The sequence below is a fragment of the Larimichthys crocea genome, chromosome XVIII, assembly GCF_000972845.2.
Source record: "Larimichthys crocea isolate SSNF chromosome XVIII, L_crocea_2.0, whole genome shotgun sequence".
In the NCBI taxonomy this organism is placed as follows: domain Eukaryota; kingdom Metazoa; phylum Chordata; class Actinopteri; family Sciaenidae; genus Larimichthys; species Larimichthys crocea.
In genome coordinates, this window is record NC_040028.1 from 12,704,157 (window position 1) to 12,731,793 (window position 27,637).

Below are 27,637 nucleotides of genomic sequence, written 5' to 3' on the forward strand. Positions count from 1 at the left end.
CCCGGACATATACAATATACATAAGAAAAATATACATATGGACTTGTGCAACTTGTGCAAAATATGTCCATCAGATCAGCTGTTGCAGAATGAGCGTCCTCTCTGTGCACAGAGGGAGTCATTGTACAAAGATATTACAGTCGGTAGGAATGACCTCCTGTAGCGGTCTTTCTTACGGTGGAGCTGCAGGGGTCTCTGATTGAAACTGCTCTGTTGTTTGAGCAGGAGGTCATGTAGTGGATGTGGGCTATTGTCCATAATACTGAGCAGTTTGTGGAGCATCATTTTTTCCACAACCAACTTTTTATATTGAGGTTTCAGATGGGCCAAAAGCAGTCTCTCCAGGACTTTCATGACATGAGCCATCAAGGCAACTGGTCTGTAGTCATAAGCACAGCTGGAAGCGACTTCTTGGGTACCGGAACCTTCTCCTGCATCAGACTCAGGTTGAATAGGGGCTGTAGAACCCTACAGAGCTGGTCCATGTAGGCCTTAAGGACTCTGGGGCTGATACCATCCGGGCCTGCAGCTTTGTTCCGTGCTCCTCAGTAAGGAAAGTAGCTATTGGCTGTCCTAAAAGTCACTAAATGATGTCGTTGCCTAATTTGCATAATTCTAATTTAGAATTATAATGATTGTAATGGATGCTGTAGGAGAGAGGAATAACGTTGTGGGAGAGACAAAAGTGATTGTGCATGCGTGATTCGTTTGCAGTCTGGATGTAGAGGGGCCAACGCCTCCTGCTCTGACTGTAGGTAGAGGGGCTGCTGCATGAGGACCAGTGCTGTGAGTGCTTCGGGATGGACAAGGGGCCCACAGCAACATCCAGGGCAGGACAGCCCTAACCAGTTTGGCGCCCTAGGAAAGATTTTAGGTACAAAAACACAAAAAATCTAATATAAATAGCCTACACAAAGGATAACATTTAACTACCTACAAAATAAAAAGTGTAAACAAGTATATAAAATAAATTAGAAACACAATACAAATAAGGCACTGTGTAAGTTTGAGTTTGATTTTGGAAAAGCTTCTTTCAGCAGCAGCCGCTGTAACAGGAAGAGTGGCAGAGATTCTCAGAGCAACCCACATGTTGGGGTAAATTTCTGTCAGCTTCCTCTCATGCAGGAAGGTCGACAGTTACTTGTTTGTCATATTCTTTGATGGCAATTGTGGAAAATTCTGCATTTCCATTGCAAGTTCTGTGCCATCAGTGTCTGGCTGGCTGTCATGGGTCAGAGCAGTACAGAGAGTGCTCCTTTTTGCATGTTGAGGAAGTTTAGGAGCTCACTCTAAACTTGTTATTCACCTGTCCAAGGTTCTGAAATCTCTCATCAAGTGAAGAGATGGCTGTATCCACTGCAGCTTTATATACCCTGCTGCTGCTACCAACCTAGACCCTGACACAGTCTGGGGGACTCTGCTAAGTTAACACTGTATGTTCTACCTGTGCTGAACATTACCAAAGACTCTATGAAACTCCCAAGAACTGATTAAGGTGCACGTCAGAACACTCGACCATCACTGGAGCAGATAAATGAACTACTTTCTAAACAGAAATGTTTGTAGCTCTGCTCCAACAGCAACAAGACAACTTTCAATGCTTTGCTACAATGATCCTGGACTCTACTAATCAGACTGGATACATTAACGAGGGAAGTACAGGAAATTAAAACCAGCATTCAGTTCACCCAAAAGGAGATTGACGACATTAAAATCAGTAATGCAAACCAAGCTGATCACAGCAAAGCCCTCCAAGGGGACATAATGAAAGTCTGCAACAGTCTTCTAGTACTCACAGACAAACTAGAGTATCTAGATAAATGGCATTGTAGAGACACCAGGAGAAACTTGGACAGAGGAGGAGGAGAAAGTGAAAAAGATCTTCACAGAGAAGCATTGAGGTAGAGATAGCGATGGGAGAGCGACCCAGACACATAGTGGTAAAATTTTAAAATTCAGACAGATCTGTAGTACTTCAAAGAGCCAAAAACCTGAAAGGAACTACAATCTTCATGAGGACTACACAGACACAGTCAGACAAAAAAAGAAAGAACTCATGCCAAAGTTGAGAGCAGCGTGCAGATATGACAAACTAGTCATCCACCCTCGCAGCAGCACTCCAAAGCCGTCTGTAGACAGGTAATGGCATGACGGATTTGAGTTTTTAGCTCAGATCTCTCTCATATACTCTACGGCAGAAGATTTTACAAAAAAACAAATTACCGAATAAAGGACTAACAAAGGCACATGTAAACATAAAGAGCATCAGGAACAAAGTACATGAAGTAAATGAAATTTTCTATAATGATAATATACAAATACTAGTAATACCGAAAACACACTTAGACTCCACATTTGAGGACAGTGCTTCAAACATCAAGAGATACAACATGTACAGAAGAGACAGAAATGCATTTGGTGGTGGGGTCTCACTTTATATCCAAGAATGCATATCTACTAAAATTAGAGGAGACCTGATGAACTTTGAAATTAAAGTACTAACCTGAAACCGTTTTTAGTGGGCTGCTGTTACGGACCGCCAAGTGCCAACATTAGGTACTTGAAATATGTCAGATGGTAGACTACAGTGTTATGGGTCAGGAAATGTATCGAACAGGTGACTTTAATATAGACTGGCTCTCACATTAACAAAACTTAACTACTTCTGCCTGTGGTCACGGGTCGACTCTGACCCAGTGCTCGTTGAGAAGATGATACGTGCTTTCACAGCAGTCTCCAAACCTCTCCAACACAAAGTCTCTAGATTTGTCGCTAGTGGAAGTCAGTCCTGTACGCCAGTTGAATGGTGAACTCGTCATTCTCCTGTGGTCACTGTAGGATCTAAGGAAGCATTAAAAACATCTGAAGTGCTGGGCTCTTTTTGCCTGATGTAAAATAAAGATAATGAACTTGTCTTTAAAATAAAGAGTGCTGTATATATTAAAATTGTTACTGGTAAAAGCACCTGAATCAAATCAAGATTGTGTGTTGTTATTGTCCCTCCTCTAGCAGTATCAGGGTCATGTTATGTGTAAATACCAAAAAACAGCTTAACATTTTTTTTTAGCGCTTTTATTGAAGCATTAAAAACCACAAATAAAGACTGAAGTGCACACTGTCTATCATCTGAAATATACTTCATGACTTTAAAAATGTGATAAGACGTTAAAGTGAGATGACAAAGAAATCCTACAAAATGTACAGAAGGACTGATGAGCTGAGCACAGGAGTTCAGAAAATATATGTACAAAACAGGAAGGTGTCGTCAGCATGTTGAGGAAAGTAACAGGAGTCTTCTTCTGCATACATTTGTAGTCTTACATCAGTCATTTATTACAAAGTCTACAAAGGACGCAGGAAACAACCACTCACATTCAGATCACAGCTACTAAAAATCACCTGGCACAGCTTAGAAAGTGAAACTGTGCTTCCCTTTGAGTGTTTCTTAAAATCGTACAAATTACCCAACAGCTTAACCTAGAAATGAAAAGGATTGCTGCTGGAAAGGATTAAAAAACACGAGGAAAGACGAATCATAAGTGAGACAAGGCATCGAGTTAAAACCCATAAAATCCTCCTTTGTAAAAATCTGGTCATGTAATACTTCAGTCCCTGTAAAAGGGGTAAACATCCTCCGAGTCCACTCCAATCATCTCTTTATGTGCCTTCACAGCAGTCCGATCTAACAAGAGATCAATGTGCTCTTCAGGGTTTGGCGTCCGCCCGGCACAGTCGTGTCTGCAGCTCGAGCACCACGTGGCTCATCAGGCCTCCTAACTGATGGTGGATCTGAACGAGCTGCTGTGGTGAGCAGTGACTGAGTTCTGAAGGTGTCATCCTGCAGGTCAGAGCCTCCACCTCTGACAGCAGCCCTTCAGCTCTCTGCTCTCTGGCCGGCATGTCAGTGGTCTGATCTGTGGGGGCGTCCTGCTCCGGCCTCCCGTCTGCAGGAACAGGCTCATCCACCAGCTCCGTTGCTGCAAACAGAAAGATGACGACATTACATACCCCAGTCTATAAGTTATGTGTTTATGCAGAAGATCAAAAAACAAAGATCACGATAAAATGCACAACTCTAAAGACAGGGTTTAGTGTAAACCATTGTGTCCCACTATTTCTTGGCTGGAATCAGTTGCCAGGCAACCCACTAAGACTCCATGAAGTAACTGGTTCCCAGCCAAGATATTGTCCTGCAGGTGACCCACTGCAGATTCTGTAAGCATTGAACTGCCTGACAGCATTTCTTTTTCTTTAGTTGTTACACACCTAGTGTCTCTGAGGTCTTATCCTCCTCATCCTGGTTTTGAGGAGCACTGGTCTCCTCCAGTTCAGAGGTCATCATCTCGGTCTCATCAAAACTCTTCAACTCGTCACCACCTCGCCCTTTGCGCTGTTCGGATGTAAACACACATTTTATGAAAATACATCAAGATCAAGTTGTTTGGCCTCTGTGCTGTGATTCTGTCTGCGTACCTGTTGTTCATAGATTTTAAGTGCCTTCTTGACATTGGAGATCTTGGGGGAGCGGATGGGCAGAGTCTTGATCTCACTGGGAGTAAGGGCGCTGAGGTCACCGACTGTTTTGATGTTTCTGGCTCGAACAAGCTGCCCGAAGCCACGAGACCTGAGGAGAGTAAAACGTTTCCATTTAGACTTTACTACATTAAAGAAATGAGAAATATCTGACAGTTTGTCTGTCCTGTCATTTACGCTCACCACATGTTGGAGGAAATCTGAGGCAGCACAGCTTCTACAGGTGTAGAGCAGCCAACCAGGGCCGGGTAGATGCAGTCTCTGGAGACGGGCCGCGGCTCTTGGCCCATTTCAGAAATCTGATGAAGGGATGAATCTAGCATTATGACTGACAGCCTGCAGAGCAGCTTTTAATTCATTTCATTGCTTAGATTAAAACTCAAATGAAAATATGTATGGTGAGCCTAACAATCTGCACAAAATTTCATCCAATATGCAAAATATTTCAGTGTGGACTGACAGACAGGCATCGTTATCCTAGAGCCACATCACGTTAGTGACCGGCTGCTGGATGTTTGACCATTACCAGCTCCAAGAGCTGTTGAAGATATTTCCTCTCAGAAGCTGAAGCCAAAACAGATCAGTACAAGGAGACAGAAACGCAACTCCACATGAAAGCAGAAGTTTCTGCTTGATGTGTAAAAAGACCTAACATGTTAGCTAGGAATGCACAGCTGGTTTGATTTCTTCTGTTGCCCTGTAGCAACGATAACATAATAATTTAGGCCATTTTAAATGTAATAAAGCCAATAATGTAATAACATGCCAATAATGTAATAAGTTATTACATTATTGGCTGGTTATGACAGGTTATACATTGGCGTAGCGTACATTTTCAATCCTTTGAAAATATAACTGCAGCAGATTATGTAATAACTAGTGCTGTCAAAATTAACGCGTTAATTTTGTCGATTAATTTTAAAGATTTAACGCGTTAAAAAGAATTAACGCAATTAACGCGGTTTGTTTACTTCCGGTGGCGGCCGCCATTTTGGATGTGGCAAAGTGTAGCTTTGTTTCCCAGATATATTAGTGTGTGTGTGAATGGGTGTATAAGAGGCATTAACTTAAAGCCCTCACGGAGACTGCGCCCTGCGCGGTCGCCCACATTGCCCACAGCTAAAACCGGCCCTGCTTGTATTAGTTTACGGGCAGATCTGCCACATCCAATATGGCGGACACGTTAACGTATCGCAGCAACGGACCAACCTGCTCAATGAGGCGTCTATGATCTATCCTAACTAAAGGAGAGTCTATGTATATGTCAATGATCTATCCCAGGGGTCGGCAACCTGCGGCTCCGGAGCCGCATGCGGCTCTTTGATCCCTCTGATCTGGCTCCCTGTGACTTTTGAAAACAGTTGATGAAAAATTAAATTAAAATGTATTGTAGCGTTACAGAACTGTGTTATTGTCGGCCATAACCACGCCAAACGACATAACAGGTCCCACACATCAGCCTCACTCGCGCTGTACTCCATCCACTCTTGCTCACACACGCTCGCTCCTCTCACCTGCTCCCCCGCCCCCTTGCTCTCATTCAGGTGCATTCACGCACCATGGGAAACCACAGAACTCAACATCGTAACACTGTAACATTACTGCAGGGTCGCTACAGTATCTTGTCCAGTCCTGACCTGCAGGCGCTGTGCGCTGAGGCTCAGAAGCAGAAATCACATTAACTAAGTATGATAAAAATTTTTTTTTTTTTTTTTTGCACAGAGTTTTTGTTTCATGCAGAAATGTTGCCTAATTTCGTTTTCTCTCTCTGCAGTCCTTCATTAAATGTAATAAAAAAAACGTTGCATGCCCTGTCATTTTAAATGTCAAGGTTTTGCGGCTCCCGGTGCTTTCTTTACGGTGAGAAACGGGTCCAATGGCTCTTTGAGTGGTAAAGGTTGCCGCCCCTGATCTATCCTAACTAAGAGGAGTCTGTGCTATATGTCTATGATCTTCTTAACTAAAGGAGAGTCTATGTATATATGTCTATGATCTATCCTAACTAAAGGAGAGTCTATGTATATGTCTATGATCTATCCTAACTAAAGGAGAGTCTATGTATATATGTCTATGATCTATCCTAACTAAAGGAGTCTATGTATATATGTCTATGATCTATCCTAACTAAAGGAGAGTCTATGTATATGTCTATGATCTATCCTAACTAAAGGAGAGTCTATGTATATATCTATGATCTATCCTAACTAAAGGAGAGTCTGTGCATATATGTCTATGATCTATCCTAACTAAAGGAGAGTCTGTATATATGTCTATGATCTATCCTAACTAAAGGACAGTCTATGGTGTAAAGATGGATAAGGACGGACTTTTAGGGGGAACATTTCATTTTAAAAAGTTGCCCGACGGCTCGTTGGACAAAAACAAGGCAATTTGCACAGTTTGCAAAGCCGAATTTAAATTCCACAGAAGTAACACGACTTTAAAAGCAAAACACCCAGTCTACACTACAGGAGTGTGGCACTCGTCAGTATATTTCCTCATTCTGGCTTTTTTCTATTTGCACTGTGCATATGTGCACCTTAAGCCAATACAATGAATTTAAATATACTTTGTGTTTATTCTACATTAATTTGATCATTTTACATAAATAAATATTCATTATAAGCTTCAGTCTCAGAAAAATGCATTTAATTTATTGATACATTTATTGATAGATTAATTGCGATTAATCGTGATTAATTACAGAAATCTTTGCGATTAATTAGTTAATTTTTTTTAATCGATTGACAGCCCTAGTAATAATACATAAATAGGACTGCATTTCTTGGAAAATATTTTTGCAGTTTTTGTATAGTTTGCTCATCAAAAATAGATATAGTGGATGGCATAGTCATCATATTCATTCAAGGGTACATACTATGCAGCACTCTCTCTCCTTTAGAATTATTTGTTGTACAAAATCTTTATTTAGAATATTGTTTATTTTCTTCAATATGTAAATTCATAATTTCATGTATGTATTTCATTATTCATTACAGTGAAGTGTATGTGGTAGCTAGATCACTTAGTGGAATATGCTAAAATTCAGGAAGAGAACAGTGGTGGATAAAAAAGATGAAAAAGTCTAATCAGTCTAGTTATTACTAAGTTGTTACGTTATTGGTTGCTACACGCCCCATTAAAAAGGAAACTGATGGGGTTCCATTTTCGTGTGCATACCAGGCATTTCTTGGAGCTCTTGTAACCTGGACTGTGCAGGTTTCTGGGACTCAGGATCAGCAAGCCTTTTGTTGGAGTGGTGACATACTAGAATAAATGAGCAGAATGGCGTCATGTTAGCTCAAAGCAGATAATCTGAAGTAAAACTTTATGTGGATGAGAAACCATGCTGGCCTCAGTCATACCTTGGGCTGTGGGATACTACTAAGTTTGGATCTTCTGGGGGAGCTGGTTCTGATAGCTGGGCTGCGACGATCAATGTCATCTGCAGTTTCCTGCTGTTGGATTGGATTAGCAAAAGAAACACGCCTCGACTGCAAAGTTAAGAGACAATAAAGTTACCTTCACCCACATAAACAAATCCTGTTTTCACAGTTTAACCAAGGTTCAATTAGTCACTTACTTTGACAAGCGGTGAGGGAGTCTCATCCTCTAGTGGTCTCTTCTGGCCCTTCTTAAGAATACTGGTTGATGGGGAGGCTGAGGGAGACCAGGTTCCTCTGGTCCTGCCACTGATGGGGCTTTGGCCAACATCTGGCTCCATTACAGCCTCCAGGTCCTTCTGCTTCACCGGAGAACCCTGGAAATCATCTTTGTTTGTAGATTCTGAGAACCCTGAAGCATTACAAACATCAGGTAGGTCAGCATCCACATTTGCGACACCGTTCTCAGTGTTAGTTGTCCTAGTTTCCTCTTCGCCTTGACATTCCATAATCTGGGTTTTGCTAGTTTCTTCTTCGCCTTGACATTCCATAATCTGGGTTTTGCTGTCTTGTAGAGGTGTGATGTCAGCATCGGTGCTGGCCTCTGTGTGTTGATATGGAGACTCGCCTTCTTTGATGGAGGCAGACTGCTGCCCCTCCTTTGTAAAATCATTCAAGACATTTGAACATTCCATCTGGTTATGTCCAGAAGATGTACTCTGACCATCTTCAGCTGGAACAACTGGGTCTTCTTCTACAACTGGATCTTCTTGGTGGTCTGAATCGTGTTTTTCTGTAACATCGTCACCAGGGTCAGTCATTTGTCCAGCTTTTTCCTCTGAAGACTCTGAGGCCGGTAGTTTCTCCATTGTCTCATTGGGAGACGACATTGTGTCCATAGCAGATGGGTCACAGGGCAATTTCTCCTGAGTCTGTTCAGAACTGGTCCCCACTGATTCAAGTGATTTATCACATTGCAAGTCCCCGGTGTTACTTTCTTGTAAAGGGGTATTATCAATGTCTGTTTTAGAGTCCTTTTGGTTTTGCTCCTCTTTCCGATGTGACATGACAAATGATTTGCTCTGTGTATTTTCACTGTCAGTTTTCTCTACAACAGCCTCAGATTCTTTGTTACTTTGCTCCTCAATGCTATGAACTACCTGCAGTGATTCCGAACCCTCCAAATCTTGGGTTTCCTGTGAATCCTCTAAATCTGTTGCATTTGTAGCTTCTATGCTTTGTGCATCTTCCCTTTGAGAAGCCTCACTATCATTTGTCAATACATCGTTATTAATTTTGTCTTTAGATTCAAGGGTGAGGGGACTTTGAAGAGATGCTCGAGGTTTCCTCCCTCTCTTTTGGGGCATTGGGGAATTTTCTTTGGCCTCAGGGGAGTCGGACTTCACAGACTGTATATTGGCTACTAATCCTTGAGAAGATATTCTTCTCGAGTACCTGCCCCTGCCTTGGGAGGACTCTGGGGTACTCTGGGAACTCTCTGGGGTTGAATAAGGACTTGACTTTGACTGCTCCTCTTGCACCTTGCTCCTTCTGGTCCTACCACTAGTTGTGGCCTCAGTATGACTGATACCTGACAATGCTGCCTGGGAACTAGACCTTCTCTGCCTTCTTGATGAATCCTTATTTTCACTTTTATCTTCAGACTCCGCTGCCTTGCTTCTTCTGGACCTACGTCGAGACTGGCTATCAGAAGATGAGGGTGTGATTACTTGAGAGTCCTCTTGACTTAAGTTTTCATCTGTACCTTCTCCTGTTCCGTTTTGTTCATCTTTGACCTCTGATTCATTCACAGTCATTGTTGTGCTTGTTCCATCTTGGGACTCATGGTTAGTTGGGGAAGTGACCATCTGAGAATCTTCTTGCGTTCCGGTTGTTTTGCTAAACTCTACATCTTGGATCTGGCTACCAGCGTGAGGAGAAGCATCCATTTGCTCATCATCCTTTCTGACCTGTTCTACAAGCTCAAACTCTTGGGATTTACTTGTTGGAAGGGAAGGAGTGACCACTTCAGAATCTCTCTTTGGCTTATCATCTTTTCCAGCCTGTTCTACAAGTTCTTCCTGGGATCTACCACTAGTTTCAGGAGGAGTAGTGATCATTTGAGAGTCTGTCTTTGGCACATCATCCTTTTCAGACTGTTCTTTGAGCTCATCTGTGGCAGTTTGGCTGAACTCTTTGTCAGGCAAAACCTTTTCCTTCATTCCAGCCTCTTTAGCCTCCAACGATGATTTGCTTCGCCGCCTGTGCCTACTCTGCGATTGACTTTCAGAGTCAGATTGTGTGTCTGACCGCAAGTCAGTTTGGCTGGACTCAGGCTCTCTTGTGCTTCTCCTTCTGGGTTCAGGTTTATCAAGGAACTCCTCTGATTTGCTGTACAGCCTGATCTTCTTGCGAGCTCTACTCTGAGAGTTGGTTTGGTTTGACTCACTCTTGTCCCTCTGAGCTCTTGTTCGTAATCTGCCACTCTCTTCCTCAGAAGCCTGCCTCCCTCTCGTGTTTGGTCTGTTTGAGCTTGACATTGAAGAATCACTTTTAAGTTCCTCTCCAGAGCGTTGCCTTTTGTACTTCTTGCGTTTCTCAGGGTCCTCTCCGGGCAGCAGGGCTCTGGTTCTGGGGCGTCCGCGACATCTGGGCTCGTTTGAAGAAGTCAAAGAGGATTGAGAATCATTCTGTTCAGAATCCTCTTCCTGGCTTGACTGTGTCAGCTCCTCTACTGTGGAAGCAATTTCTGGACTCTCTTTTCCTTCCACTTCGGTCTGGGTGTCCGGGATAACATCTTCATCCTCCGTTGTGTCACTGGGCATTCTCTCAGTCAGCCTTACTGGCCCACATTTAGTCCCAGAATCTTTTGGCCTTTGAGGGGACTCAGGGGCAACATTCACTCGACACTGCGAGTTCTTTTTTCCTCCCTGAGTGGACTGGGAATCTTGAGAGTTTGGACCAGTGGATGTCTGGGAAGCCGAAGAACGTTCTTGGGAGGTCTTTATGAGAGGACCTGTGAATGAGGACGCACTGCTAGGGCTGGCAGGCTTTCCATCAGAATATTTCTCTAGAGTGATAAAGGACTGACGGCGACTGTTGGGTTTCTGGGGAGTCCCAGAGACCAAATCTGAAGAACCAGAGATGTTGGGACTTGTGCCTTCTTTAGACTGCAATTCCAAGTCCTCTGCTCTATCGTCACTCTTGACATCATCCTCCATAGAAACATCTGCTGACTCAGGGATCAGCTCTTCCTGCTCGTGGTTTCCTGTCATGTTGTCTATTGCTTTTGGGCTGGCATAGTCTTGTGTATCTTTTGTTAGAACTTCAATGTCCTCTCCATTTTTCACATCTTCTTTAAGAACCTGAAAGAAATCAAAGGCAATTAACTAAATCTGTCTGCAAAGACATAGAAATGCGTTCAAACAAGGCAAACACAGATGCTTTTGAAATGTGAATGTATAGAACAAAAAAAGGTGACATGGTGACCTGTCAAATTACACTATACAAATAATGATAATGGAAAAATTTGTTTGCATCTTTATGTATATTCAGTTATAGTGACAAAGAGGTCCATTTTCTTTCAATGAGGACTAGACTTAATACTCGCCAGCCTGTTCAAGTTTAGAAGGTTATGATCCAAAAATTATTTAAAAACTGTCTGGTATGAACAGAGTAACAAATAAGCAATAATGCAATAAGTTATATTATTTTATGAGATTAATATACTAGTGTCATCTTTTTTTTAAATAAAGCAAATGTGTTTTCTTCTTTTACTGTAAACATCTGGAGTCTGATCAGTTTTACTTTGTGATCGTTTAGAATTAGAGAAGCAGCAACAATTTAAGACCTCTTTGGCCTCTGTTAATGGAACTGCAAGTTCTTGCATCTTTGACATGACTGAGTACAACCTAATTTCAACCCCGCTTTAATTAATGCGCTTGATCATTTCTGCAGTAACACTTTTTAAAAATCAGATCTTACTAATCAACTTCCACTAGCAGTTTATCCCAGAATACATGTGGGCTGTATTAGCTATGAAGCACTGCAAGGAACAGTGTATTAGGAGTTTCTGTTATTCATACTGGCTTTGGGAGAATGAAAACAAGCCTCAAGTGATGTCTTTCCAGCCAAATTTGATTTTTTTTTTTTTTCTTTTTCCATTTTCTGTGTGTGATGGGGAAAATGTTTCATTACAAGTAGCTTTAGGGTGTATAAAGGACTTGGCATGGTGCACATCAATGGTAGAAGTTTGTTGCCAAAGATGGACATGCTAAGAATATGGGCAAATGATTCTGACCGTGATTTTATGGTGATCTCAGAGTCATGGTTAAATAGCTAGGTTTCTAATAATGACATAAATTTTAACGATAATTAAAAGTTAAACGTGGTGGTGGCGTAGCAATTTATTTTAGAAACATGATAAACTGCTCTACTATTTTCTCCTACTCTGTCCCAGATCAGTATGATTTATTAGCTATTAAGGTTCAATTAGGTGGCTACTCCATAGTCATGGTGGGTGTCTATTGCCGCCCCCTAAACTAAATTCATGCTTTTTACGAGATCAATAGTGTGTGATCTTAATGTTTTTAGAATTTGCTCCCTAAATGGAACCCAGATTGAGCAAGTTGCACATTATAAATATCTGGGAATTTGGTTGGAGAATAAGCGTTCTTTCAAAACACATGTGATTGAGCTCACAAAGAAGGTAAAAATTAAGCTGGGTGCCTTATATAGAATCAGGTCTTGCCTTTCTTTTGAGAGCAGAAAGACCATTGTTGAATCAACCATTTTATCAATTTTAGATTATGGAGATATCATTTACATGCATGCATCACCATCTACTCTGAAAGCTCTTGATACAGTTTACCATAGAGCTATACGTTTTATTACTGGTGATCCTTTTAGAACTCATCACTGTAAGCTATATGAGAGTGTAGGGTGGTCCTCTCTCCATGAGAGGAGGGAAAGACATTGCCTCCTTTTATTTACAAAGCACTACAAGGCAAATTACCATCATACCTCACTTCTCTTTTAAACTTTAGACACCGCACATATAGCACAAGGTCACAAGGTTTTATAACACTAAAAACACCCCAAATAAGATCAGAGGCTGGCAAATTAGCTTTTCAGTTTTATGCACCCACTAAATGGAACCATCTGCAAGAGACACTGAAATTAGACAAACTTGTGTCAGAAAACCGTTTTAAAGTTTTAATACATGGTATGGAAAATATACAGTGTTCTTGCTGTGTTTTAACTTGTTTTACTCTGATTTTGTTTTTAAAATGATTTTCTTTTTATTTATTTATTTTTCCCCATTTTACTATGCTTGGGCTATTTATTGTATATTTGTTTGTTGTGATCAGGGCACTGCTGTAAAAGAGCAATTTGCTCAGTCAAGGTTTCCCTGAATAAAGAACGGAAATAATAATTACCTTGCCAGGAGCATCTTCGGTAACCTTGTCAGCTTGTTCAGTTGGCGGTTTGTCCCTGTGGGGGAAAAAAGTTTATTATATGAATGCTGTTTTGTTGTTATGAGAGCAAAGATTTCTCTCCATTTTGGTAGCAGATGCTCAGAACTTACAAAGAGTCGTCTTGGCTCTGTGTGTACTGGCTGAAAACCGTTGTATCCAGAGAAGCATCAAGGTTGTTGTACATGGCAGGGATGTCGACCCTGTGCCAAAGAAAACATCAGTGCTACTCCAAACTGACAACATGGATGTACAGAAACCGACAAAAAGAGAAATCTGACCTTTTTGTCCTTTTCACCTCCTTCTGGTGCTCCGTCAAAACCCTCTCCTTCGTCTCCGGAGGGATGAAAACAAAGTCAATGGAGGCCTCTTCCTCCAAAATCTCTCTGCGAGGCGGCTTGGGAGAGCCAAAGTCCAGCTTTGTCTGATGAGTACATTAAACAAACAAACACGAGGGAACATAGAAATTAAATTAACTTGATGCATGATCAGCTAACCGATAAATACATCACAGTATGCATGTGTGTTGACCCATGTATGCATTTTGGTCAGTTGTCTGTTAGCTGAGAGGAAATCACATGTCAGTGTCTTAAACTGTGAGGCCACATGGTCACCCAGCGTGTTTTTAATTTCTCACTGAATATGTAACCATCCATCACGTGTGCACACTTGATAACATGGCAAACAAAGCCCTGCTGTACTGAAATTATCATTAATCTTTAGAAGCCCTGTCGTTTTCAGTTTTACACCAAGAGTCCAGACTTACAGAAACTGGCTTGGAGGTCTTTGTGACGTTCCTGTCCTTTAGCTCGGCAGCCTTTCCCAGCAGTGAGTCCCTCTTCCCCACAGATGAAACTGGCATCCCGCTGAGCTTGGTCTCCAACTGGGAACTCTCACTCTGAACACACAAAATCAGATAAATCAGACACAAATGAGCGCTATGAATGAAGCTGAAGTTACAACAGTAAAGTAAGAGCAGAGTGTGTCTTGCAACTCACTGAATACTGTCCACTGAGGTCATCAGGAACACTGACAGCCTCAAAAGCAGGAAGAATGATTGGAGTCTTCTGCTTCACTTGGCTCAGGATTGGTCTGATTAAAGAAAATGGAAACACTGATAAGATTACTGTGAGCCATTCCTACAGAGATCTGATTCACTGGTAGAAAAAAAAGAAAGAGGGAAAGATGTTCAACAAAAACCAGTCTCACCTGATCTCGTCGGGGTAAGTGAGGCTGACTGAGTTGGCGAAGGTGGAGTTCCAGAACTGGGCAACGGAGGTGCGCAGCTGCTTGTTTTTGTGAGGAAACAACACACAGAGCAGAGGAGAGAGCAGAGCCAGCAGCTCATCGTCGTACGCCAAAGCAGAGCGGGTCTGCAGGCAGCTGAGAACCTCGAGGAGAAGCTTCTCTAACTGCGGGAGGCACAGGGGAACATTATAGTTTCAACATGTACGTGGTTTTAAGTGTTTTTAAACAAAGGACTCACCTTTCCCAGAAGCTGCGAGGTGAATTTAGGCGGCTCACTGGCTGCTTGTTTGGAGAACAGGGTGAGTGGTTGAATCAGAGAAGTCAGGGCTTCCTTGATCGTGTTTGCGAGAGCTAGGTTGGTGAAGAGAGCAGACAGGATGAAGACCAGGGCCAACCCTGTGGCTTCAGCAAAAACCTCTGGGCCCTCCAGATAGACCTCTAGACATTGTACCAGCAGGGACTGGAAGGTGGATAGATTCCCCAGGACCTTATTCCTCTTCTTCATCCAGTTTACTGGAGTGTGAGGTGCTGGTGGAGACAAGAGTGGATAAAGTGAATTTTCACTTTATTCTGACGGTGAACATTGAAACTAAGGTCATGTATGTTCTCTTACACTTCAGCTTCTGCTGAAACTGAGGAGTGTACGGCGAGAAGTCCACAGACTCCACTATGACTTGGAGGATATTGGCAACAGCATTTAACGTTGACGGAACCTGGAGGATCAGACATCGGTACATCAAAACAGGGTCGCTTTCAAAATGAAGGTTTCCACATTATTCCAGTTACCCTCTCCTCCACTCACCATCAGAGCAGCTCTGTCGATCGCAGCAGTCATCCTTGCACAGAACTCCTCGCAGCAGATGTTCTCTTCAGCCGTGACCACAAGCGCAGAGCAGCGGGCAAACACTTTGTACAGCTTGGACCATGAGGACAGCATGGACTTCTGGGACGCCTAGACAAAACATAGGGATCAGAATCAGTCCTTTTGGTGACGTGGTCATGAAGGTAAATCTAATATGAAGATAAACAGACCTGCTGTAGAGGTGTGCCGTGGAGCAGGTGTGTAACAGGGAACATCAAGGCAGAGTGCATGGCACTGAAGTTGTGCTCCAGAGCGTCACCCTGGTTCACTTCATTAGACTGGAAAACACAAGTGACAGAATAATTCACTGTTTGTTCCCATCTTCCTCATTAAAAAACACAGCTCGTAAGTCTTGTTCCACGAGTGACGCTGCTGCTTCTCTGCCTACCTGTGTGATGGTGTCGGTCAGTGGGCTGACCATCACGCTCCACATCTTCCACAGCTGCTCCTTGTTCTGTAGAAACCCAGCGCTGCGTCCCATGGCCCCCAGCACCGCCTCCCCAAACGCCAGAGGGGAAGTGGGCCCCGACAGGCCGCAGCCTACCAGCATCTGAAGGCACTGAAAAAACCTGCACATGGACACAGCAAGCACTTTAGACTGCTGTGGCCGATCTGTCTGTGTGAGTTGTTAGTCCTGTCGTAGCAGTTTGTGTCATGTATGAAAACATTTTCACATCCATGAAAATGGTTTTATCGTTGGGCTGCCACTACACAGAAGACAAACATGTCTGACATTCAAAAATCCACAAAAACTATGAAACACTTTAAATATGATTCGTTATTCGTTATTTTTTCATCCCCCTGAGGGGAGAAAAAAATCACACATTGGAATTCAAACTCATCCTGCAGTTTACAGTTGCACTACCAGGGGGCGCCAAACCATTATTCATGGCAACACATTCGAGTTAAATAATGTAAACATCTTCAAAAAAAATGATAGGCATGGATTTCAGAAGTGCCTCAACACTTCTGTGGTAGTCATGACAACCATCACGCGAGCAAACAGGCTTCAGTTTTACGTCACAGAGTGGAAACGCCACATCAGCAGGCCGCTCAGAGACATTATGTACCCAGAAGTAGCTCTAGTCCACTTAGCAACTTTACATAGTAATTTGTGTTTTTATATTGCTATTTGTTATTGTCATGTTATAATTATGCTCTGTATGTCTGTCTTCTGTTCCTTATAACTGAAATTTTAACTATAGGTGGAGGCTTTAAATAAGCTTTACATTATTAGTCATTAAGAAAGAAAGAAAGAAAGAAAGAAAGAAAGAAATTAGTTACCAGCTGGTATTCTGGATACACATCTAAAAACATACCCAATTTTTTTATTTACTTGTCCCATGTTTAACAGAAAGTCATGTGACTCTTCAGTGCACATGAATCAACAGTCACTGGACCAAAGTGTGTTTTTGTCCTGCAGGTCTGTGTCATGTTGACATGTGACATGATGAGGCTTTGCGTTTACCAGTTTGTGTGTGGCCTCTTCAGATTCAAACTTAAAGCCACCACAGATCTGTCTAGACTGGGACCAAACCAAACTACAGGTGTGAGCATGCTGCACTGAATCAAACAGTGGACAGACCTCTCGTCCTCGATGTAGGCTGTGAGCAGGCTGCTGTCATAGAGGAGGAGGATGAGGAACAGAGCCGGCGTTCCCTGAGGAGAGAAAACAAAGTTTAACCAGTCCTCGTCATGAGCATTCATGGGTGTGTGTGTGTGACACTGTACCACTCACATTGAGCACATCCATTTTGCCCACTTGATAGGAGGCAGAGCCAAGAACTCTATGGGGAATACCTTTCACTGTGGCCTCCAGCAGAATCTGAGGAACAAGATTTAACATTCAACTGAACACTGAAGATATTCAAATGAGACAGTCGAGATGGTCTCAGGTTCTTACCAGGACTTTGTGTGCAGGCAGAGCCTCTGAGGTGACGATGCTCTGCAGAGCCTGAAGCATCAGAGTCAGAACTTCACAACCCTGACGGTCCTTCTTGCTGCCTACTGACAGTCAGAGACGAGAGTCAGCTCAGATACACAACGCCAGATGACAACACTCGTTTGAGAATATGAAGTGTGTGTTTGAAGAGAAGGCGGTCATCATCGGGGAGAGACCCCTCAGTAGTTTCTCTCTTCACAGCAGTCCAGAGCTCGAGGCTCTGAACCCTCAGACTTAAACTGACGACGGTGTGAGTGAGTCGGGCAGGAGGAGAGGACGAGGTCTCACTGGTCCTCCTCCAAAATGACAGAGCTCAGACCCAATCAGAGTACTCTATGTGGCGCTACGAGGTGGGAACTACAGCTTTAAAAGACCCACCCAGCTGAGCAGCAGTCACAATACAAGCTGGAAATGACTCTCCAAATCACATTTAATATACAAGTCAAACGTAGAACCACACCAATAAAGACAAAGGACTTACCAGACTCTATTGTCAAGTTGACAAATTGGACCAGATTCCTCCAGATGACAGCCAGAAGAGAATCTGCAAGAGATCAGAGGACAACAAGGTGGTTCATCACGTCGGGGCATGCACAGACAGACTGATCAGTAACCCTGGTTCTGAAGCAAAGCTCGATTCTGAAGAACTCTTTTATGGGAACAAACAGATTTGGACATTTTTGCTGCCTCAGACTGAACACAACACATAGATCTGTGTACTGAGCTGTCACACACACTGTCCTGATGTTTCTATGACCTCTTATCCTGCAAAAAAAAATGTGACATCATCTGCAAGGTGCTGCTTTAACCAATCACATTCCTGGTGCATAACTCTGAGGTAAACCGCAGAAACAATTCACGTTACAATCAGAATGAAAGAAAACTGCTGCTGACACATTTCCACATTCCAGGCTGAATATTCGAAGCATTTTTCAATCAAGATTTTGGCTCCAACAATTCTAACAAGATCCTTGAGAGCCTGATGCTAACTGACCCAAACTGTCCGCCTTGCTGAGGTGCAGCTGTGTGCAGGTGGAGGTTGTGTGGGTGTAACTGCTGTGATTCTCATTCACCATCTGCCTCACTACCACCGCTGCCTCTCGCGCTTCACTCTACATGTCGACTAACACTGAACAAATGCGCAGCAGACGAACACACTGAACTGAGGTTGGGAGAGCAGATGCGTGCAGTTGATAACACTGTGGCTGCTCCAAAGCCTCAGACAAGTCAGTCAGAGGAGAGCCTGAACACGTGCCCGCAGTCATAAACTACAGAGAGCTGAAACTCAAACACAGCACGCAGACTGAACTGAATAAAAAGTACACTGATGCTTATGAACATTAACATGAAGCTTTTTAAATTGTTACAGCTATTCTTAAAATCTGTCTCCAGGTCTGAAACACTGACAGGAGGTGTTGACGGTGTTCCATTCAGAAACGACAACCTAGACATCTCGTTTACACAACATCAACGACGTGGCCTCATCCACCGGCGAGGATTACCTGGAGCTTCTTTGCCGACATTGGTGAATCCGTCTCTGATGCTGGAGGTAAGCACAGCAGCGTGTTTGGTGAAAGAGGAAGCACCGGAGAGGAGTGAGTGGTTCAGAGGCTCTGAGAAAAGACAGGACATGTTCAAATCACCCGACATACACAGCATGTGACACTGAACCGCGTCCCCACAGTCTTTTACTCTTCCCTCTGTACAGGGGCCTCAGTCTTACATTTTGTTTTGGCTGCACCGCAGGAAGAATCCACTTACTATCACCAACACAGCCCAGTCTGATTGTCTTTGCAGCTTCTGTTCAAGCCTCATGTCCATGACAGCAACATGTACAAGATGACAAATTCAAAAACAAACCGTGTTCTCTGATTCTCACCGAGACTCAGGATGAGTTTGTTCTTGGCTGCCGTGGCGATCACCTCTGCTCCGAGAAAATAGTGAAGCAGCATCTCCAGGCCGAGCAGCTGGATGGAGGGGAAGGTGGAGGGCACGTGCACGCTGGAGTTCAGGCTCATCAGAGACGTGTTGGCTGAAGTGCTGAAGGCTGTGGGAGGAGGGGGAAACATATTACACATGACAGTCCAGGAGACGGATGAGCCTGGGTGGAGGGAGGTGGATGTGGAAACGTACGAGTCTTGGGTGTGCTGGGTGTACTGGCTCCGTTTTGACTGACAGGTCGAGAAGCAGTGACCGGGACTGAGGAGGAGTCGGAGCCAATGGTGCACTGGAGCAGAGGGACAGACACCTGGAGACACACACACTGTTCACTCACTCCACAGTCCACGTCACTACATCACACATCACACATGAGGTGTTACAGTTCAGAGAGGCTCACCTGATCAAAGTTGGGTGACAGGTTGGGCCCGAGTTGGACAACCAGATACCACCAGACCTCCACCTTGGTGAGCAGCAGGGCCTCTGTCCTGACGTGGATGGATGCGAGGGGCTGCATCAGGAGCTTCATACGCTTGGCACTGCACAGGATGTCTTCACGAGAGACGTGCAGCAAATGAAAAGGTCAGCTGTGTGGAGATCCTCTAAAGACTTCAAACAGAGAGCAGGGTGTTGGCGGCTCACCTGGATTGAGGGCGAAGTTATCGATGAGGCTTTTCCAGGCGATGAAGGCGATCTTCTTGATGGTCGGAGAGGAACTACGGAAACCCAGCTCCTCCAGATGCAGCAGGGAGTTGATGAAAGGACCTCCTCTGTGCAGCAGCTGTGGAGAAAACATTTCCATCTGAGTGTGTGACGCCACCATGTCCTCTGACAATAACTATCACTTAAAACTCTCACATGTCTGGATTTGCATGCACACACAGATTACCTTCCCAAGCAGTTTCACAAATAAGGGCCACAGCTTCAGGACGTTGGTTTCATTCTTGGACATGAAAAGCTTCTGCAGCTCTGGGATCAGTTTCTGCAGACAAACAGACACAGCAGTGTTCCAGAGGAGGATCTTATCATATCTCAAACATTTGAAAATCATGTTTCCACATCTTCCACAAGGTGACACACAGAGGCACTCACTGAGGACATCATGGGTTCGATGATGGCGGCCACCTCCATCTGTTTCTCCAGGAGAAGAGGCATGCCCAGCTCCATGGCCGCCGCGGCCCGCAGACGCACCTTGGAGGCGGAGTGGACCACCAGCGGGATGACGAGCTTCGCCCACCGCACCGCTCCCTCGCCCATCTGGCCCGGGACTTGCTCCAGCATCCTGCGCATAGAAGGAAAAAGCTTGCTGTATGTCCCCCTTCTCTAGTTTCCTGTCAACGTTCAGCTGTTGCTATCAAAATAAAAGCCCAACAAGGACAAATAAACAGTCTCTTCCAGTGAAGCATGGTCATTTTACCTGATGACGACGTTCAGGGCCTCATGCTCCATCACCACAGACTGGATGTCCTCTCTGCTCCACACACTCTCCAGTGTTCCCAGTATAGCTGGTACCTGAGTGAGGGAAGCAGCATGGATTCATAAGAATCAAGTCACTGGGATTCCTCTGGACTTTGAACCTCTGCTGATGCTCACTTTTTTGCCGACCACATCTGGAGAGAAGCTCTGCTTGGAGATGACCCATAATGCTCTGGTGCACGTGTTCTTATCTGTGGACTTCACCACCAGGGAGCAGAGTGTTGACAGGATCTCTGTTGCAAAGGTTTCTGAAAACAAAAACAAGAGCGACTCACCCTCAGGAGCAATAACATTCCCACAGAGTCTAATCTCACCCGCTCACATGATGAGGTATGAAGTATGTTAATGAACGTACCGGGCCCTGCAGAGACGACGCGAGAATGGTACACGCAGAAGCCCAGAGCTTGCAGGGCAGCTTGGCTCAGCTCCACGTTTGAACTGCTGATGTGAGCCTGGAAGCAACGCGAGACACAAACAGAGTCAGGCATCAGTTCATGCAGACACAGGAAACTCAGCATGAACGATAACAATGTGCAGAAGACTCACCAGGGTGACTTTACCCAAACGAGAAAAGTGCTTTTCCACTGCAGGGAGAAAATGTCGGCCTTCCTCTCCGCTGAGTCGACTGGAAAGGAAAAAGGAAAAATCAACTTGTCACTCGTGTTCTGGGAGAGGCATGCGTGGTCAGAGAGGAGGGAGGGCGAGGGACGTACTTGGCGATGGTGAGGTAAGCGTCCGTCTGCTCGGACTGTCCGGCAGCACTGTCCTCCAAAGATTCCAGCAGGGGCAGGAAGCCGGAGCTGCTCGGAGGCCCCGCCGCCGCCATCATTATTACTCACCTCCTCGCAGCCTGTAAAAAGAAAGAGACCCACACGAAGGAGGAGGGGGAGGATGAGGAGGTGGTTAGGAGAGGACAGCTCAGGACAACAAGCTTTTTAGCTCTGGATTTTGTCCTTTACTGTCAGTCTTCACTGTGTAGAGAGGAGGAGTGTTTACAGAGAATAAACAGACTGCTGACAGAGGAACGCTCTAAAAGCAGCATCATTTGTTGAAAGATGATTTTTTTTTTTTTTTTTTAAATGACTCGATCAATCCACCTGATCACAGGGATTATGATACTGATACCTCAGAACAAAAGCACTTTAAAATAAAGTCAGAAGGCCAAAGATGTACTCCATGCAGCCTCCGATTCAGAGCACACTGAACATCATCGAGTGCTGAACACAGACCAAAGGTCTGATGTCACACCTGACTGACTGCAAACACTCAGCAACGTGCACAAGGCTTAAAAGAGTGCTGGATTCTGTTTTACATATTCAGACAACTTATTCAGTTCGACCATCTGTTACGATGGGGAATTTGAGAGAGAGAGAGAGAGATAGAGCACAGACAGACAGACAGACAGACAGACAGACAGACTGTCTGTGGAGCACAGGCCAGAGTCAGAACCAGACTGCTGCAGGAAGGACTCTGCCTGTTTTATACTGTGAGCTGCTGTAATAAGTGAATAATTGGGATCAATAAAGTCGATCTAATGAGGATTATAGAGTGAATCTGATGAACAGCCTCAGTGTGTGTATGGATCGACCTGGGATGATTAAGCATGACTTTGTATACTTGTACATGAGCAGGGTGAGCAGAGACAGACAGATGCAGGGCCGTACCTCAGTGAGATCTGTGCCGACCTGCGTCCACCCTCCACTGAATCCAGCTCTGTGAACACGGGACGTGTGTGTGTGTGTGTGTGTGTGTGTGTGTGTGTGTGTGTGTGAATGCTACCAGAGGCCAGCAGCACTCCCGTTCAGCAACTTCCTCTTGGAGACCAGAGTGACCAAAACAAGTGTAACAAGAACAGCACGAGCCGACTGAACACATAGCACGGCTCGTGCTGTCGGTAACGTGAGGAGCGCTGACCCTCACGCGGACAAGTCGCGAGCAGCCCGCTAACGTGAGCTAGCCCCGCTAGCAGCGGCTGCTGTGTGGAGCTAGCCACAGAAGTTTGCCGCTCACAGAGAGGACTGCGGGGCTAACAGCGCCGGGACACCACGGCCAGCTGCTCGGTAAAGTTACCGACACGCACAGAAACAACGCGAGTCAACACATATTTACAGCTGCTTGTTTGCACAACAAACACACACATACACACACACAGCATCCTCCTGACCGCAGCTCACCTCGGAGTTCAGGGCGGGTAGAAGGAGCAGACAGCGGCCGACCTGCCGCCTCGCCCTGGCTGTCTGTGACTGTGGAGCTCACTGCTTCACTGCTTCACTTCTTCCAGTCTTCTACTTCAACACTTCAGCACTTCAGCCTTCACTGCTTCCTGCTCTCGCTGCACTGCTCCTTGTGCTGTTACCCCGCGAAATTGCTGGCGCCAAACCACCACGCCGACGTACAAAATTACCTTTGACCCCGCTTTCGTCACCCCCAGGTCCGCCCATTTGACCTTATAAGGAAAACAGCACACTGTGGCTGTAATAAGAAAGATGGATAGATAGATAGATAGATAGATAGATAGATAGATAGACAGAAACAGAACAGAGGACTTGACAGGTAAACGTAGACACATAAACAAGAACAAGAACTATATACATATATGTATAATGTGTGTGTATATATATATATATAGACATTCTGTATCTATGAATAACATTGTAGCTTGTAGCTCATGGACAATAATTTTCAAGATTCAGGTTTTGAGACCTTTTCTACAGTAAATCAAGGATCAAAAACATCTTTCATCTACAGTTACAGACAAACATTAATATAAAAGAAAGAAAAAAATAAACTCCCTGGAGCCCACACGTTAACTTTCTCTGGAAAGAATTTTTAAGACAATATTCAAAAAAAGAAAAAAAAAAAATATTATATATATATATATATCTATATCATATATATATATATATATATATATTATATATATATATATCTGTAAATGATAATTATCTATGTAAATATCATCACCTGCACTCACACTCTGCATATACAGAATATCGACCTCTTAAGTTTATAAGTCAAGTCAACCTACTGTACACGTCTATATTTATAACTGCACTATGCTCGGTTGCACCCTTTCATTGCACATTCCCATTCCTATGTATCCATGTCTATTATATATATATTATATTAAATATATATATATATATACATATCTATATATATATACACATTATACATATATGTATATAGTTCTTGTTCTTGTTTATGTTTATGTGTCTACTCCTTTACTGTCAACGTCCTCTGTCTGTTTCTTCTTCTATCTATCTATCTATCTTCTATCTATCTATCATCTATCTACTCTATCTATCTATCTATCTATCTATCTATCATCTTTCTTATTACAGCCACAGTGTGCTGTTTTCCTTATAAGGTCAAATGGGCGGACCTGGGGGTGACGAAAGCGGGGTCAAAGGTAATTTTGTACGTCGGCGTGGTGGTTTTGCGCCAGCAATTTCGCGGGGTGGTAACACCAAGGAGCAGTGCAGCGAGAGCAGGAAGCAGTGAAGGCTGAAGTGTTTGAAGTGTTGAAGTAGAAGACTGAAGAAGTGAAGCAGTGAAGCAGTGAGCTCCACAGTCACAGACAGCCAGGGCGAGGCGGCAGGTCGGCCGCTGTGTCTGCTCCTTCTACCGCCCTGAACTCCGAGGTGAGCTGCGGTCAGGAGGATGCTGTGTGTGTGTATGTGTGTGTTTGTTGTGCAACAACAAGCAGCTGTAAATATGTGTTGACTCGCGTTGTTTCTGTGCGTGTCGGTAACTTTACCGAGCAGCTGGCCCGTGGTGTCCCGGCGCTGTTAGCCCCGCAGTCCTCTCTGTGAGCGGCAAATTCTGTGGCTAGCTCCACACAGCAGCCGCTGCTAGCGGGGCTTGCTCACGTTAGCGGGCTGCTCGCGACTTGTCCGCGTGAGGGTCAGCGCTCCTCACGTTACCGACAGCACGAGCCGTGCTATGTGTTCAGTCGGCTCGTGCTGTTCTTGTTACACTTGTTTTGGTCACTCTGGTCTCCAAGAGGAAGTTGCTGAACGGGAGTGCTGCTGGCCTCTGGTGCATTCACCACACACACCCACACACACACACACACACACACACACACACACACACACACACACACACACACACACACACACGTCCCGTGTTCACAGAGCTGGATTCAGTGGAGGGTGGACGCAGTCGGCACAGATCTCACTGAGGTACGGCCCTGCATCTGTTCTGTCTCAGTACAAGTTACAAAGTCATGCTTAATCATCCCAGGTCGATCCATACACACACTGAGGCTGTTCATCACGATTCTCTCTATACTCCTCATTAGATCGACTTTATTGATCCCAATTATTCACTTATTACAGCAGCTCACAGTATAAAACAGGCAGAGTCCTTCCTCAGCAGTCTGGTTTGACTCTGGCCTGTGCTCCACAGACTGTCTGTCTGTCTGTCTGTCTGTCTGTCTGTCTGTCTGTCTGTCTGTCTGTGTCTCTCTTCTCTCTCTCTCTCTCTAATTCCCCACCGTAACAGATGGTCGAACTGAATAAGTTGTCTGATATGTAAAAACACAATCCAGCACTCTTTTTTAGCCTTGTGCACGTTGCTGAGTGTTTGCAGTCAGTCAGGGTTGACATCAGACCTTTGGTCTGTGTTCAGTGTGCTCTGAATCGGAGGTGCATGGAGTACATCTTTGGCCTTACTGCAGATGTCGATCTCAACACTTGAGTTTCACAGTAAAGGCCTTCTGACTTTATTTAAAGTGCTTTTGTTCTGGGTATCAGTATCATAATCCCTGTGATCAGGTGGATTGATCGAGTCATTTTAAAAAAAAAAAAATCGTCTTTCAACAAATGATGTGCTTTGAGCGTTCCTCTGTCAGCAGTCTGTTTATTCTCTGTAAACACTCTCCTCTCTACACGTGAAGACTGACAGTAAAGGACAAAATCCAGAGCTAAAAAGCTTGTGTTTGTCCTGAGCGTCCTCTCCTACACCACCTCCTCATCCTCCCCCTCCTCCTTCGTGTGGGTCTCTTTCTCTTTTACAGGGCTAGCCCTGTAAAAGAGAAAGAGACCCACACGAAGGAGGAGGGGGAGGAGTGAGGAGGTGGTGAGGAGAGGACGCTCAGGACAACAAGCTTTTTAGCTCTGGATTTTGTCCTTTACTGTCAGTCTTCACGTGTAGAGAGGAGAGTGTTTACAGAGAATAAACAGACTGCTGACAGAGGAACGCTCAAAGCACATCATTTGTGAAAGACGATTTTTTTTTTTTTAAAATGACTCGATCAATCCACCTGATCACAGGGATTATGATACTGATACCCAGAACAAAAGCACTTTAAATAAAGTCAGAAGGCCTTACTGTGAAACTCAAGTGTTGAGATCGACATCTGCAGTAAGGCCAAAGATGTACTCCATGCACCTCCGATTCAGAGCACACTGAACACAGACCAAAGGTCTGATGTCACACCCTGACTGACTGCAAACACCAGCAACGTGCACAAGGCTAAAAAAGAGTGCTGGATTGTGTTTTTACATATCAGACAACTTATCAGTTCGACCATCTGTTACGGTGGGGAATTAGAGAGAGAGAGAGAGAAGAGAGACACAGACAGACAGACAGACAGACAGACAGACAGTACAGACAGACAGACAGACAGTCTGTGGAGCACAGGCCAGAGTCAAACCAGACTGCTGAGGAAGGACTCTGCCTGTTTTATACTGTGAGCTGCTGTAATAAGTGAATAATTGGGATCAATAAAGTCGATCTAATGAGGAGTATAGAGAGAATCGTGATGAACAGCCTCAGTGTGTGTATGGATCGACCTGGGATGATTAAGCATGACTTTGTATACTTGTACTGAGACAGAACAGATGCAGGGCCGTACCTCAGTGAGATCTGTGCCGACTGCGTCCACCCTCCACTGAATCCAGCTCTGTGAACACGGGACGTGTGTGTGTGTGTGTGTGTGTGTGTGTGTGTGTGTGTTGTGTGTGTGTGTGTGTGTGTGTGTGTGTGTGGTGAATGCACCAGAGGCCAGCAGCACTCCCGTTCAGCAACTTCCTCTTGGAGACCAGAGTGACCAAAACAAGTGAACAAGAACAGCACGAGCCGACTGAACACATAGCACGGCTCGTGCTGTCGGTAACGTGAGGAGCGCTGACCCTCACGCGGACAAGTCGCGAGCAGCCCGCTAACGTGTAGCAAGCCCCGCTAGCAGCGGCTGCTGTGTGGAGCTAGCCACAGAATTTGCCGCTCACAGAGAGGACTGCGGGGTAACAGCGCCGGGACAACCACGGGCCAGCTGCTCGGTAAAGTTACCGACACGCACAGAAACAACGCGAGTCAACACTATTTACAGCTGCTTGTTTTGCACAACAAACACACACATACACACACACAGCATCCTCCTGACCGCAGCTCACCTCGGAGTTCAGGGCGGTAGAAGGAGCAGACACAGCGGCCGACCTGCCGCCTCGCCCTGGCTGTCTGTGACTGTGGAGCTCACTGCTTCACTGCTTCACTTCTTCAGTCTTCTACTTCAACACTTCAAACACTTCAGCCTTCACTGCTTCCTGCTCTCGCTGCACTGCTCCTTGGTGTTACCCCCCGCGAAATTGCTGGCGCAAAACCACCGAGCCGACGTACAAAATTACCTTGACCCCGCTTTCGTCACCCCCAGGTCCGCCCATTTGACCTTATAAGGAAAACAGCACACTGTGGCTGTAATAAGAAAGATGATAGATAGATAGATAGATAGATAGATAGAGTAGATAGATAGATAGATAGATAGAAGATAGATAGA

At 44.6% G+C, this 27,637-nt stretch overlaps 1 protein-coding gene across 3 annotated transcripts; it reads right to left on the minus strand.

Moving 5' to 3' along the window:
- Positions 1-3,056: 3,056 nt before the first annotated feature.
- Positions 3,057-27,376, minus strand: rif1 (replication timing regulatory factor 1). 3 transcript variants are annotated; one of them, XM_027290860.1, is made up of 35 exons: positions 27,258-27,376; positions 21,570-21,706; positions 21,403-21,481; positions 21,212-21,308; positions 20,974-21,104; positions 20,798-20,892; positions 20,473-20,662; positions 20,270-20,362; positions 20,023-20,161; positions 19,781-19,932; positions 19,576-19,690; positions 19,322-19,489; positions 18,945-19,055; positions 17,924-17,986; positions 17,404-17,507; positions 17,239-17,325; positions 17,086-17,159; positions 15,889-16,069; positions 15,671-15,778; positions 15,441-15,590; positions 15,252-15,351; positions 14,877-15,166; positions 14,600-14,802; positions 14,389-14,482; positions 14,157-14,288; positions 13,672-13,814; positions 13,504-13,593; positions 13,355-13,409; positions 8,117-11,281; positions 7,899-8,027; positions 7,714-7,800; positions 4,717-4,832; positions 4,474-4,624; positions 4,267-4,390; positions 3,057-3,977 (listed from the first exon to the last, which is right to left on the minus strand). In XM_027290860.1, exons 2-35 carry the CDS (start codon positions 21,683-21,685, stop codon positions 3,706-3,708), a joined length of 7,404 nt encoding a protein of 2,467 aa, XP_027146661.1. In that variant the 5' UTR covers positions 21,686-21,706; positions 27,258-27,376; the 3' UTR covers positions 3,057-3,705. The 3 variants fall into 3 exon arrangements, with proteins under 3 accessions (XP_027146661.1, XP_027146662.1, XP_027146660.1); XM_027290861.1 differs by lacking the exon at positions 27,258-27,376 and adding an exon at positions 23,031-23,257 and having other exon boundaries at positions 17,404-17,504; XM_027290859.1 differs by lacking the exon at positions 27,258-27,376 and adding an exon at positions 23,031-23,257.
- Between the last annotated feature and the right edge of the window lie 261 nt (positions 27,377-27,637).